This window comes from Cololabis saira, chromosome 7, assembly GCF_033807715.1.
Source record: "Cololabis saira isolate AMF1-May2022 chromosome 7, fColSai1.1, whole genome shotgun sequence".
Taxonomy (NCBI): domain Eukaryota; kingdom Metazoa; phylum Chordata; class Actinopteri; order Beloniformes; family Belonidae; genus Cololabis; species Cololabis saira.
Genome location: NC_084593.1, coordinates 27,179,364 through 27,193,904, shown reverse-complemented (window position 1 = coordinate 27,193,904; position 14,541 = coordinate 27,179,364). Strand labels below are relative to the sequence as shown.

The following is a 14,541-nucleotide window of genomic DNA, read 5'->3' as shown; positions in this document are numbered from 1 at the left end:
TGCTGTGAACAGGTGGAAATTGTAAAAATCCCTTGTTTATTTATTTATTTATTTTTTTGGTAATGTGCCTAAGATACAGGATTGGAAGTTTATTAACTAATTAAATTAAGTTTATTAAATACACAATAAATATCTTTGGCTAATATTCTGCAATTAAATTGAAGTAACATTTTTTTCTGTCTGTATTTTCTGTTCTATCCTGTTCCATCTTTTAACAACTTATTCTTAATCTCACCACAGCCCTCTCCTGCCAGCGGGCAAGTCCAGTCAACCAGTCGACAACAGGAATTTGGATTGCATCATTTGGACAAGAAAGAAAAGTCCTCCTCTGATCTGGCCAACTTAAAGGAACCATCACAGAGTCCCAGCCCTCCCTTCTCCAGTACACGAGTCGGTCTGAGCAGAAGGCTGAGTAGCCCTGAGAAGATCCTTAACTTGCATGAGCAACTGCAGAAAACTCTGATGAGCAGCTTTCAGGTTCATTGATGCTTCTCCAAAGGTAAATTAACATTGAATCTTCTGCTATTTTATGTTGAATAATTTTTTTTCTCTTTATTTCAAGGCACCAGCGAGCAGAGGAAGAGAACAGCAACCAAAAAGGAGTCTGTCACTTTCAGAGAACCCCCCTTTTTTGAATTTTCCACATACCCAATCTCCCCCAAGTGTTTCAGGCCCACCTCAACACACTCCAACAGTAACAACTAAAGCTGCCACCTCTACTCTTACAGTAACACTTTTTGATGCTATTGCCTCTAGATCTGCGAATGTAACCTTGAATCCTAGCGTGTTTACCAAACGTCGCCTTAAAGAGGGTGTATCCAAAACACGTGCTCTTTCTACGTTGTCTAACTCTCCCCTTACTACCGTGGCACCCAGCAGATCTGTCTCCGTTTCTGATTCCACTTTAACTCTATCCTCCAACCAGACAAAGAGAGTCCCTGCTGTCCAAGACATACTTGATTCTACATGTACCACTTTTGTCAACTCTGATGTCACTACTCCCAGAACGGCTCACACAGATATAACTGCCCCCAAGTTGAGCACTTTTTACATGACCGCTAAGATGGATGGTGCAGCCCCCACATGTAATAGTTCTATGTTGACAACGTCCGGCACTCAGACTGCTCATTCATCACCTGAGAGACCCAACAAGGCTGCCAGACAGTCTGCCTCTGTTCTGGAAAAGACTTCGAGACCCAAACCAGGTAACATGCATTAATCAAGACTGTTCACACGAAACAGCTTCTGGATATTTACATGTTTCTTTGATTTGATTTGATTTGATCTTTATTCATCTTGAACAAAACAATTTAAAAAAAAAACACACCATGCATCAACAATAATAATAAAGCACAACCAGTTTTGTTCAAGAAGGGACAGGAAGAAGCAAATGCTTATCTAGTCCGGCCCCTTCTTGCAATATAAGAGTATCCGATGTATAAAAGAATAATAGTAGCAATAACAATAATAATAATAATAACAACAATAATATATATATACAGTATATACCCTTCTTCTTGACATATAAAAGTATGTCAATATAAAAGTAATTAAAAGACATGTGAATCAATAAAAAAAGTAGCTAAAACGAAAGGCATCAAGCACAGTAGAGAAGAAAAAAAAGTCAATGAAAAAAAACAAAAACAATCACCATAATAAAAGTAGCTAAAAAAGAAAGAAAAGCATCATGCACAGAAGAAAAAAAGACACTGAAAAAATAATAAAATAAAAAATCATGGTCATTATAACATCAATTGTTGGTAGTTCAGTATGAGAATCTGCTTATAGCAGCGTTTGAATAGCCTGATGTTCTTGCAGACCTTCACACTTTCATCAAGATTGTTCCAGAGTGTTATACCATACACTGAAATGCACATCTTTTTCAATGTAGTATGAGCCATTGTCTGTTTAAAATTGTGTTTATTCCGTAAATCATGAATACCATCTGTTTTCCTAAATAACGTTTGGATGTTTCCAGGTAAACTATTACGGTATTCCAGGCTTTAAACATGGTCTGTGCCGTTTTGAATTTCACCAAATCTGGAAACTTGAGCAAATAAGAATTTAAAAACAAATTATTCGTATGATCTAGGTATCCCGCTCCCGTATCCCGCTTCTTGTGATAAAGGATGTTAAGGAGGCTTCATTTGAACTTATAGTAAACATTTAAAATCATTCCAGCTATTTGTCATCAGATGGCGCAGGTTATACACTGGAGTTGAATTTTCTGGTTTAAGAATTGTTAAGATTCCTTTTGTTCTTAAATCTAAAATGTTGCAGCACATTCCAGTGCAGACTATGTTTGCTGATTCCCTTTTTATTGCTCATATAACACACAGCCGTATGGGAATTTTAAGTTTTAATATATTATCTGAGCCTGGTGTCAAGTTTTGAATGTTGTCCTTTTGCATTTACTGGCAAAATGTTAAAAAACGGTTAATAATGAAAGCGAAATATCATTACACCATGAAAGAAATACATAAATAGGATATCCTTATGTAAACAGTTTTGTCATGTGTAATTCCATCCAGAAGCTCCAGCTGAGGTTCGCTCTGTTGAGGTCATCAAAACAGTGGGGCAAAGCAGCCTGCTGATTGGCTGGGAGCGGCCACCTCTGGACGCGCTGGGCTGCAGTAATGGCACGTTTGTATATGGATACAGGGTAGGCAAAACATGCATCGCTTTTCATTTTGTGACATTTACTTGAACTTTACTGTTTTTTCAAATCTCATTCTTATTATTCCTTGTCACCCATTCAGGTGTTTGTAGATGGAGACTTCCACAAATCTGTCATGAGCTCAGCGTGCACAAAGGTATCAGACTTCTTTATAATCGGGAACTCCAGATGTGTGTGCAAAGACAAGACTATGACATCATTTGACAACGTGAATAAAAGAAGGAGACACTTCACACAAATCACACTTATCTTAGATGTCGGCAGTCTCCAAGTTGGTAGCAAAAACTCTGGTGCATTTGTATCAACTGTAACAATCATGCTGTTACCAGAAAAAACAATCTAAAAAAAAGTCTTATAGTTTTGTTTACTTTGTTTCACTCATTTTGACTTGTAGCTTTGGACCCTAGATATTTAAAGAAGTATACTTTTGAAAACGTGCATTATCGATGCAAAAATATACAGACAATATAAATACACAAAAAATAAGAGACAATAAGTTCATGTAAGAGACAAGTAAAAAAAAACAGACTAAATAATTTGATGTCAATGTTATAGCTACATCAGTGATGGTGTAATTTACCTTGATATTGTGCTGAAACCACCGACGTCCTGATAACTGACAGATACGACACATGCGTGAGTTGAGTCCTGGAGAGCTTCTGAGTTGTCTCTTGTAAAGTTTTGCCTTCTATTCCCACTAACAACTATACATATTTTGTACCTGTCTCCAGTGTGTCCTGGAAAACATTGATCTGAGTGTCCCGGTGCACATCAGCGTCCAGACTCTGGGCTTGAATGGTCTCCGCTCAGATAGCGTCCACACCACGTACACGACCTCAGGCTGACTCTGTTCTGATTTCAACCTTCATGGTGGAAAAGATCAGCAGGTATGTCCAGTGTTGTCAGATACACTTTTATCTGTGTTTCATGTGTCTAAAAATACATTTTGTGCATATTTGTCTGTTTGTTTGCACTATTAATGATTCATTGATTGTTTATACAGCAGCTGCTGATAACATCCTGTTTTTGTGTCAACCCGTCCCAAACACCCTTCAGACATTTAGGTTAGATTTATTTTAAATCTAGTTTAATTAGTAATCAGTTGGATACATTTTATTTGGTTTTCTGTGGATGATACAGAAATGTAAAAAAACAAACCGTAACGAATGTCATAAAGTTTCATCTGTCAGCTTTTTCAGTAGTAAGAGCATCTCATACATGGAACAGTCTGCCAACATATATCAGAAACAATGACACATATCATTCATTTAAAATTGAGTTAAAATCATGGTTAAAAGACAATCAAGTGTGTGACCATACTCTGTGACCCGCTCAAATAACATGAAGCAGGTTTTATTTGTTTAATGTTTTACGTATTTATTGTTTTTATTCATTTGTTTATATTTATATGTGTTTTATGTGCTATTCTGTGTTCTTATGTGCCCTTATGAAGTGTACAGTGTTGTTGTCCTTGTTTTAATGTATTGTTGTAGTTGCCATCACACCTGCCCAGGGACTGTAGTTGAAAATTAGCCAGGATGGCTAAACTGGCACATTTACAGAAATGTTTATTAATGTGCACTCTCCCTGTAATCTTAAACTAAATAAAAAAAATTAAAAAAAATGTAGCATATTAGATGTTGAAATCATGCAATAACTATTTTTTTCCTTTTATCCTGTGTGTCCTGTGTGTGTTTTTGCCCTTCAGTGCACAGCCATCTATAGCGGTGGCCCTCTGAGGGCCTGTCCTGCAGTAACCTCCATCTCAGCTGAGACACACAGTAACACTGCAGGAATAACCATGCCACATGAGGCTCCAGTCAACCAATCAGAAAAACTCATCTCACATGGTTATTACCTGCCTGTGAGCATTCAGCGACCTGCCACCGGCCACTTAACCTCAAAATGATTAACTGAAGATGTCAGGCAAAATACTGTGCAAGATTTCTGCAACCTCTTTCTGTGTTGGAAGAAGATTTCCACGTTGTGCCACCTGGAGGACCTCTTGAACGAGCAAGATGTTGATGCGCCTTTCAGGTGAAAGGCAACAGAGAGGCTGCCAATCAGGCGAGTCCTGAAGAACTGCAAGGAAAAACAAAACCAAGGGCGGTCATGTTTTAAATAGCTAACCCATGAGGCCAACATTTACTGACTGTGTTCATGCAGGACATGAAAATACTGGAATGTTTGCATCTGCTGCACACCCTCACACTGTGGTAAGATCATGTCTCACCAGGCTTCATCAAAGAGTCCCGCTTCGCCTCTCTGGATGCCATGAACATTCAGCTAAAGGGACACTGAAGCCTTCTTGTCACTAAAACACGCTGACTAATGTGCTGGGACAACATTACACATGAAGATAATAGTATTTTGATTTTTACACATGAAGCCAAATATGTGAAAGGATGACTCAGTCCAAAGACTTGTTTCCCTCTACTCACAGAACTACAGGATTCATTTAATCACAGAAGCCAGTTATTGTTTAAGTTGTAGAATTTGCACACAATCAAAGACACCTAGCAGAAGAAATAAAAAAGGAGAGATTATGACAGATATTTTTTGTAGAAAATGTTATAAAAACATGCCAATGTCACATGCTCTATATCTTTTTGAGAATGACACGTTGTTTCTCATACTTATTAGGTGTCACATTTGCACAGCCGTTGTGTTTTTTGTTTAGCAGACACATAATTTTCTCTTACAACTTACTGTACATACGGTTCTGGAATGATCATGGTGCAGCAAATGTATTTTTCTATCAGTAATAGATATTATTGATTTCCCACTGATTCCTTATAACTATACAGAGAATACATGTTTATATGATATTAAATATCAAATCATTGCCCGCCTGTCTGTGTTTATGTGAACATCAATGTCTTTTCACATATTCGTGAAGGAAAATGCTCATTTTTTTTCCCCCTAGGAGAGCAATAAAAAAAAAATCCTCTGAATTGCTGGTTTTGAAACTCTTTGTGGTTTAATTCCTTCTTCCAAAGCAGATTGCGATCAATTTAAAAAAATAAACCCTTCCACTCACAAACACTAGATGGCAACCAGTGAGGCCGAAACCAGAGATCATTGTGTGTGATGGTGTATGAGTTTGACAAGTGCTTTCAACAAAGATTTATTGGAGTGGGTGGTGTGGATACACATACAAACCTCCAAAAACTGTTGAAAGATCAAGAAGCATAAGCAGCAGAAAGGAATCATTAATCACCTGCTGTGCCCGGCAGCTATGAGAGCTCCTCTGAGAATGTCATCGTTCATGCTCAGCAGAAAGATATGGCCCCATGGGTGGAAGATGAAGAGTGTGTGTGTAGGTGGGCTTAGGTATATGAGATACAAGTTCATGATGCAGCTGCTCAGTGCATTGTGTGAGTTTTTTTTATTCCATCTGGAAAAGTATAGGTGGATTCAACTTCTATCCTTTTATCAGTCGTTCACAACATGCTTTTCTAGCTTAACTGGTCTCCCCTTACAGTATGGCCAAATAAACTAAAATCAAAAACTTTAATTTGAGAAACGTAAAGTTTGAAACCACCAAAGGACTTTGCAGGTCTGACTGCTAGTCAAACTGACAAATCAAGAATCTGTAATGAGATACAGACTGAAGTGAGAGAAGAGTCGTACACCTTTACAGTTATGTTTAGACTGAAGCATCACACTGAAACGCACACAACCTGCAGACCATAAAAAAAATCAATAAAAAAAAATCCTATGATCTTATTAAACGAAGAACTAAGTATCTGGTCACAAAGGCCAGCCATGTAAAGTGGCTAGACAGCAGAAACATTTTTAAATGAGGTGTCTTCAGTACCATCCATCAAAAACCCACGAGACAGCACTGACTCTCCTCCCGGGCCTCTTTATAATTCCCTACTTGAGTCATGTGACCACAACCTTTGACATGCTGGCATCAAGGTAAGCAACTCAGAGGTGACAACGATAAGACAGATCCACAGGAAAGTTGTGAATATCAACAACCTGTGGCTTTAATAGCTTGCAAAGTGAGAATGGCCCAATGGGAGCTTTAATACCTGGAGTCTGGCACCAATTAGACTCAGAATTGACAAGGACTTCTGCAGGAATCAAAACATCTGCAGGAATCAGCTGAAAAATGAGCAGAAAACACAGTTAACGAGCGTGGAGCTGAGGCCAGATGGGGAGACGAGAAACTGGCTGAGTATACTGGCATTCCTCATCCAGCGTGGTTTAACTTGAACATTTGTGCCAAAAAAGAAAAAATCACTCAAAAAGAAAAAAAAGTGTGCCAAGCTTGCAGATGAAATGAATTAAACTAAATTAACAAAATATTTTCAGGTTGTTCTTTTGGCTTTGATGAAACTTTGATGTTAGTCTGTCTGTGAAATCTATTTAGCTCTATTTATTATGTTAATTATAGAAAAATTATAGAACATTTCATGATAAAATCATCATCATCATCATCATCATCATCATCATCATCATCATCATCATCATCATCATCATCATCATCATCATCATCATCACTACCACCAAACCAGATGTAAAAAAAACAGTGTGAAAAAACTGAAACTCAACCCTGCTTCATTAATGTATGAATCCTCCAGGCCCCCCCACGTAGAAGTGGCCCCTCAAGTGCAGTGTAGGTTTGCAGAGTGAAGAGGTTTAGTTGCCACCCAAGAGGCTTCCTCTATTTTTGATGACTAGTGATGAGAACTCAGCACTGATGAAGCTCCTTGGAATTGAAGCGAAATGTCATCGAGGACAAACAACAAGAAATCCTGTTTTGTCATTTTGAAGTTTTTATGCTGACCGTGTATTTAATTTCCATGAAAATTAAAGGAAAAAAAAATATGATTTGTCTTTGTGGCAGTAGGGTTCATTATTACTCCATTGCCCGCTGGGTACGTTAAAAACCTGCGTGACAGTTGTTAGTATTCGACTGTACTTCTAAATAAGTGTTTGTTAACCAACAAAAGAGGCTTTGATGAAAACTGCAGTGCAGAGGCTTTTGTTCATGAATCAGCCCAAAGAAGCTCAGCTGGACCCGCAGGACTCCTCTTACCCTGTCTAGAAGGACTCATCCTCATTATTTACACACAACAAAACACATGATGCACAGAATCAGTGCTCAGTGCATTAGTATGTACTTAAAGTCTTGTTTATGTGAATAAATGGTCTCTTTGTTAATTATATTTTCCATGCTGGATGTTAATGATCCCAAGCTCACTTCTGATTCTTCCCCATTTAAGGTGGTTATAGTGATGGAAAAGGGATGAGATGAAGCAGGAGATAAAAGCTGTAGATAAATGATGTGTCACGGTGGGGTCAGTAGTTCATGCTTTCTGTTATTCTGTCATGATGCCCGAGACTACATCTGCTACTGTGTGTCTGTGAGAGAAAACAGATCCACAGGGGAACTTTGTGTCCCACAGGAGAGTGTGTCTGTGTTCATACGCTGTGTTTGTGACAGACCATTGCCATCAGCTGTGGGGGGGATTCTGGAAAAGGAGCATCAGATGAGGAAAAAGAGAGAGGACGGATAGTGTGCTGAGGTTGTAATTTCACCCAGAGGCGATGTTGTCACTCCATCACTGCCACTGATGCATCGAGTGTCCCCGGCCTTGAGCGGCGGCAGACGTGGAGTCCAGACCTGAAGGGCAGCGTTTCCTTCTGTGTAAGTGGGTTTCTCCTGCTGCTGTTTCTCGGCAGATGGGTCTTCATGCTAGAAAGTTGTCGTGTTTTGTAGAACCACACTTTATCCCTGCTGTGTGAGTGTGTTACTGCAAGCGTTTTTAGTGCTGCAACACCTTCATATGCTAAAACTGTCATCGCAAACAATAACTAACTGGTGAGAAGTGTCTTTGTATGTGTGCAAACTGTATGTGTGACAGTTTGCTTTTCATCTTCATTTAGTCATGGGCTGTGAAACCTTTATTATCAGCGTGTCTGCATGTTGTTGTGGGCCTATCAGTCCATCTCAGTGCCGTTTATATTTAGAGGCAAAGCACTATCAGAGCTTACAGCCGGCCGCCTCTGATTCAATTCTGACAGCATTCAAAGCAATCTCCTCTTTTTTTTGTCCTGCTTGTTTATCTGCCTTCTCTCTCATCTTCCTGACCATCATTTTTTCACTTGAGCCTTTCCAGTGTTTTTCTTTTTTTTTTTTCCTTATCCTAGTTTTTACTTTAGCTTCATAATTGAGGCCAATCACTGCTTTGCTGCCACACTTTTGTGTTTATAGTATTATTGTTGCTTTTGCTTAATAGGCCGTCTTTCAAAGAGTTTTCATTTTCTCACATAAGCGCTGTATCACTTTTTGACGCCCTTCTCAGTGCTTTATACAGAACATAATAACATTTCATTTTTTCCAGACAGTTTTGTTTCACTTCTCCTCCATTCTTGTTTATCAATCAATTGTCTCTGCATATTTATTTTCTACATTGCATATCAGCAAGTCTCTCCTCCCTACCAGGCAGAGAAAGGAAGGCTTTATCACTTTTAACAAATCCATGCTGAAACAAACATCAAACAGCGCAACTTCTAATTTAGGGAGAGACATGCAATTAGCTGCTATTACATCCTTGAATCTGCATGCAAAAGGCAACCGTAATCTCATTAATCATGAACAATGGGGGCGGTAATCGAGAAGCATGTTTATGCAAATTCTCCCGCGCGGTAATCGCCTTCATGCTTAATGGCCAAAACAGTGGTGGTGTGTGAGAACACAATTCTCTCCCTTCTTTTCCTCAGCTCAACCATCGACTGGCTTTTATTTCTTCCCTCATCCTCCTGTTTTGTTTTTCATTCTCTTTCCATTCTTTCATGTTTTAAGTCTGATCATCCCACCTTTCAGGACATGTAGCCCAGAATGTTCAGATCCCCTAGAAATGTATGGATCCCTGTCCCTTCTGCACCTTTTCTGTTTGATGGCGAATCACCCTGAGAATGTATGGCACATTGAGTTTTACATTGCATCTTAGCAGCCGCACCTCTGTCCTCCTCCTTCCCCTCCTCCTCCTCTTCTTTTTTTCTCCTCTCCTCCTGGCAAACTTCCCACTTCATTTCCCTTCTCCTCTGTCAATCCTCTCTATTTTCCCTGTTTTATGTCTTTCATTTGCATGTTTATTGTTTCACTGCTTGCATCTCTCTCTTCTCTCCAATACTGTCTGTTTTGATGCATTTCTTAATTTCTCCTCCTCTTAATTTTCCCATCATTGAGGTGTTCTTTTTTCCTAATATTTTTCATTGTAGCCGTTGGTCCAGTAGCCAGATGTGATTCACCACTAAATATATCCTAGAAAACATTATGAGATTACCCCCTAGCATCCTGTTTCTCCTTCCTTCTCTCACATGAGCTTCTCCTTTTACTATCACGTCTCCTCTGTTTGAGTCTTCATCTCTTTTGAGTTATATACCAGCATTAAATACGGATTTTAATGGCACAGTGTAAAGCTTGGATGGATCAGGGGTCTCATAAATGTCAAACACATTCAATGAAAGTTTCACTGTCAGGCTCAAGATGCAATGTATTGATTTATTTACATAAAGGAACCAAAGAAGGTAATGACATAAGTAATAAAATCATTAAATAAGCAAAACATAGGCCACTTAAAAAAAAAGAAACATCTCAGAAAGTGCAATTTTGGGGTTCAGTTTAAAGATAAAACATTAAAAGTTTTAGCTATAACAGCTGATAAGATGCTCTGTTAGATATCAATACAATAATGAAGACAAGTATGTGAACCCCTCAGAACGTACTGGTTTTCTGCTCTAATTTCCAGTGAAATGTAATCTGATCTTGATCTAAGTCACAATAATAGCCAGACATAAGGTGTTCCAGCTGATAACAACCAATCAATCATAGTTTCTTGCATGTTTACTGAGCATACATATTCATAAGTCATGGTGGTATTGAAAAAAGTAAGTAAACCCATAACTACTTAAATGAAAGCTAATGGGATTCAGCAGTTTCCACACTTGGAGTTCACTCAATGAAATGTTTTTGAGGTTTTGTTTAGAGCTACTTGGGTTCATGGTTGATCTGCATATAGCTGGCAAACGATACAAAGTAATCTGACAGTGGTTCGGCATCACCTAGGCCACAGGAGAAAGTGTCTATGAATAGGGACATATTAGTAGTCTGGCTATGCTTCTAATCCAGCCAAGATGTCTTCAGAGGCACAACGCAGAATCCTCAAATAAGGAACCATGAGTAACAGCTAAAGGCTCAAAGTCATCACTGGAAGTGACAATGTTCATAAGTCTGCCATAAGTCCTTTAAGAGACGATAGAGCACAGTAGAGGAACATGCTGGAGAAAAAGAAAAAGAAAACATATCCACAATGCTACTGGGAAAATATTTTGTGGACAGATAAAATAAAAGCTAAAATGGTTGAAAATATTACCCAGCACCGTGCACGGTACAAATGGGGCAAAGCCTGCCGATATTCAAACATCATCCCTTGCCTAAACCACTTGGCATTATCCCTGGTTAAAATGACTTCCAAGATTTACCAAAATATTGTACAAGGTGATATCAGGATAGGCATCCACCATCTAAAGCTCAGTAGAAGTAGAATGATACAACAGGTTAAATTAACAACAACATAAATGTGTCTGAGCTGAAGCATTTATCCCAAAAGGATAAATAAATAAATCAAAACAAAATAAATGAATAAAATAAAAGGATTGGTCAAAATCTCCCTCCTGAATGTTAAGCAGGTGTGAGCCAGAGCTACAGAAAGAAGTTTACTTACTTTTTTCCACCAGCACTGTGAATGTTTACCAGGTGTGCTCAATAAAGACACAATAAATCATAATGGCAGGTTAATAGAGTAAGTACATAGTGTTTGTTTACTTAGATGAAGATCTGACAACATTTAACAGAAAATTGATGTAGACATCCATTTAATTTTAAGGGGTTCACAATTTTTTCTTATCACTGCATAGCTATCAGTCACAGTACTGTAAAATAACATCAAATCACAAATACTGCTCTGGTATGACAGAGGAATGCAACAAAGAGCATAATACAATGGCACAGCCTTCCAATTAACCAGATTTTTTCCTTTATTGACCATCTGTGGAGATGATCCAGAACTACAGACGTACCTTCAACCCCCCAAGAGATAACGACAGTCTCAGACTAAACAAGAACTCTGCAAACACCCTTTGTTCTCATAGGCCGGAACTGTTTTAACTGCACAAAGGGAATCTGCAAAGTAAGATGCTGGTGGGTTTTATGTTGTGGCAGTATATAGCTTTATTTAGCACGTGAAAAAGGTTAATTTTGCAAAATTGTGACTTTTGATTTCACAGCTTTAATTATATTTTACAACACTCTTATGTTTAACTCACATAATTTTATTTCAGAATGCTTTTAAACATGCATTTTTAAATTCCTTTCTTGTCACAGAGTACAGTTATTACACTGCAGCATTAATTAAGTCATATTACAGTGTAACATGCATTCATTAGTAATTACTAATCATGGTAATCCCTTTAAAAATGCAGAATTTAATTAAACTACATTTTACAAAGCGCCTTTTTCATTAAATGATAAACAGCAAATGTCTATATGTGCTATTGGGGTTGTGGAGAGTGTGTGTTTGTCTCTCTCTCTGTGTGCATGTAGTCACTGTGCTTGTGGGAGCTGTCCAATGTCACTGGTGCTGGAAGTGGATTACTGCTTTCTTTCTAAGAGGGGGGTGAAATTGATAAGTAGGAGGGGAAAAGAAAAGGAAAGAAGATAAAGAGAAGAGAGAAAGGCACGAGGAATCCATAAGATTGCTTCATTACTTCCTTCCCACAGGCTGGCTGCACACTGAGAGGGAAGTTTCTTGGAAACTTGGAACATAAGAGCCCCGCTGACAACCCGCAGCTGAGTCTGTTTCCTTCACACACCTCCTCCATCTCTCTCATCCTCACTCTCCATTCATACACATCTCACTCGCTAGTTTGGACTCATTCCGAGGTGGGATGGAGAAAGCGGAGGAGGAGTGGGGGCAGGGAATGCAGGGAAGTAGCGGGAGATCACAGTTTCTTTTTCTCCCCTCCAGCTTCACGGGACGGAAGGCGACACAGTGAAAGGAAAAGACTATACTCTCCTGTGCCAGCGTTGATTCACTCACTGCACCGGAGGAAGTTGTGTAATCTGCCACTTTCATCTGAGAGGGTTATTTCAGCTCCTGGTGGTCTTGACTCGCACTTGGAAGCCCCTGCCCTGCTGTGTCCAGGATGGCAGGGTGTGCCAGGCGCTGCAAACAGGGACTTGTCAAGTTTGCCTTGACCCTCCACAAATTGGTTACCGGGAGTCTCATAAAAGGTATGCAACGACTTGATTGTGATTGTAGTAATATTTGGACAAGTTCAAGGGAATATATTCCCAGCTTTCTCAAGTTGCAAACGCTGGATGTCTTGAAGCAGTGAAATTAAAGTTTAGTCAACTTTAGTTTTTTATTTTTAGCTGGCACAACTCTCTACTTTACTCCCTTAGATCTCCACTTTAGTTTGCAGAGAATCTTGTTATGTTCAGCATCTTCTCCGGAGGGCTGGAGTAAAGTAGACAGCAATAAAGGGAGTAAAGCAGCTAATAGAGAGGAAAGATGATGATTTGGAACAGGATGTGTGTCTGCGTGATTGTGCTACTGTGATGAATAACAGTAATAAAACATGTTCCTGTGGAAGCAAGGATGATAATTCTCAGAGGAAGAGGAGGGTTTTAATATTGTGATGCCTTAATTTTAGGTCTGGCATGCGTAACTATTTGTGTGAGAGTGTGCAACATTAAAATGGTAAATTTTAAATCTTATTCTGTGGATTTTACTTTTGGAGCATGGAAACAGTGTAGGGAGGCAGACACAAAGCCTCAGAAAGAGTTTGCAGCACAGCAGCTCCCTGAAGGCATGCATGCAACACACAGAACATACAAACAACCAATGCTCTTTGAACCCGTTGACAATATATGGAAAGGGATGCAAAACATCAAAGAACTCTGTCACGCACATGCAGTACATGCAGTACATGCACATATCCTATTGAGAGGCGCACACATCCTCACACACATGTTTTTGGATGTCTCAAGCATGCAGCCACAGTGGGGAGAATTGGCCTCAAGGTCTTGCACGCCAGTAAAATCATGCTGCCGAGGTTTGTTGGGTTATATAACGAACAAATGGGTCTTTAGAGGATCAACTTAGACACATAAAGAGTCTCTTTGTATTGTTTACATGAAATACACAGTCATGAAGCTTTCAACAACACAGTCCACATGCGTGCAATTGTATGTAAAACAAATACACAAGGGATGAATATACTGCTATTAAAACACCCACACAGGCTATAAGAACATGAGCTGCAGGACAAAGAGATTCACTTCTGAAAATATAAGACACAACACACTTGCACACATGCACAGGTCTACTTCTGTTCTTGTTCAGGGCTCTGGTGGGAGATACGTCTGATTAAACAGTGGTCACGAAGCCAAGGAATTTTTTACAAATACAAAAATACAATCACCTTAAAGAACTGTTGCAATTCTCTGGTGTTGTGGACTGTATTTAATTGCTCAGTGTGGTGCAATGTAAGAAATGGGCATGAACAAAAGCAGCCTTTTCGTTGTTACCTTAGATTTGGTCTATCTTGTCAGTACAAATGTGTATTATTGAACTTTATTCAATTCTCTATTTTGTTTGCATAGTTTTGTTTTGTGTTGAGTGTCTGCCGGGTGCTTCGGCCCAGTTTTTGGTCACTTTTAGCAAATGTCAGCATTGATGGTTGTAAACAGTTTATGAAACTATTTGAAGTAAATGGTAAAAGAGATTCATCTAAAGTGGCCTCATCTGGTTTTATGATTGTCTAATGGTGCTTAATGGTGC

General features: G+C 39.0%; 1 protein-coding gene across 1 annotated transcript in view; it reads left to right on the top strand.

The window, feature by feature from the left end:
- The first annotated feature begins 12,741 nt into the window (after positions 1 to 12,741).
- Positions 12,742 to 14,541, top strand: part of LOC133447012 (Kv channel-interacting protein 1) — a 41,815-nt gene continuing 40,015 nt past the window's right edge. Inside the window, exon 1 of the mRNA XM_061725383.1 lies at positions 12,742 to 12,989. Within this exon, the coding sequence (XP_061581367.1) occupies positions 12,902 to 12,989 (88 nt within the window). The 5' untranslated portion in view covers positions 12,742 to 12,901. The remainder of the gene's footprint in view (positions 12,990 to 14,541) is intronic.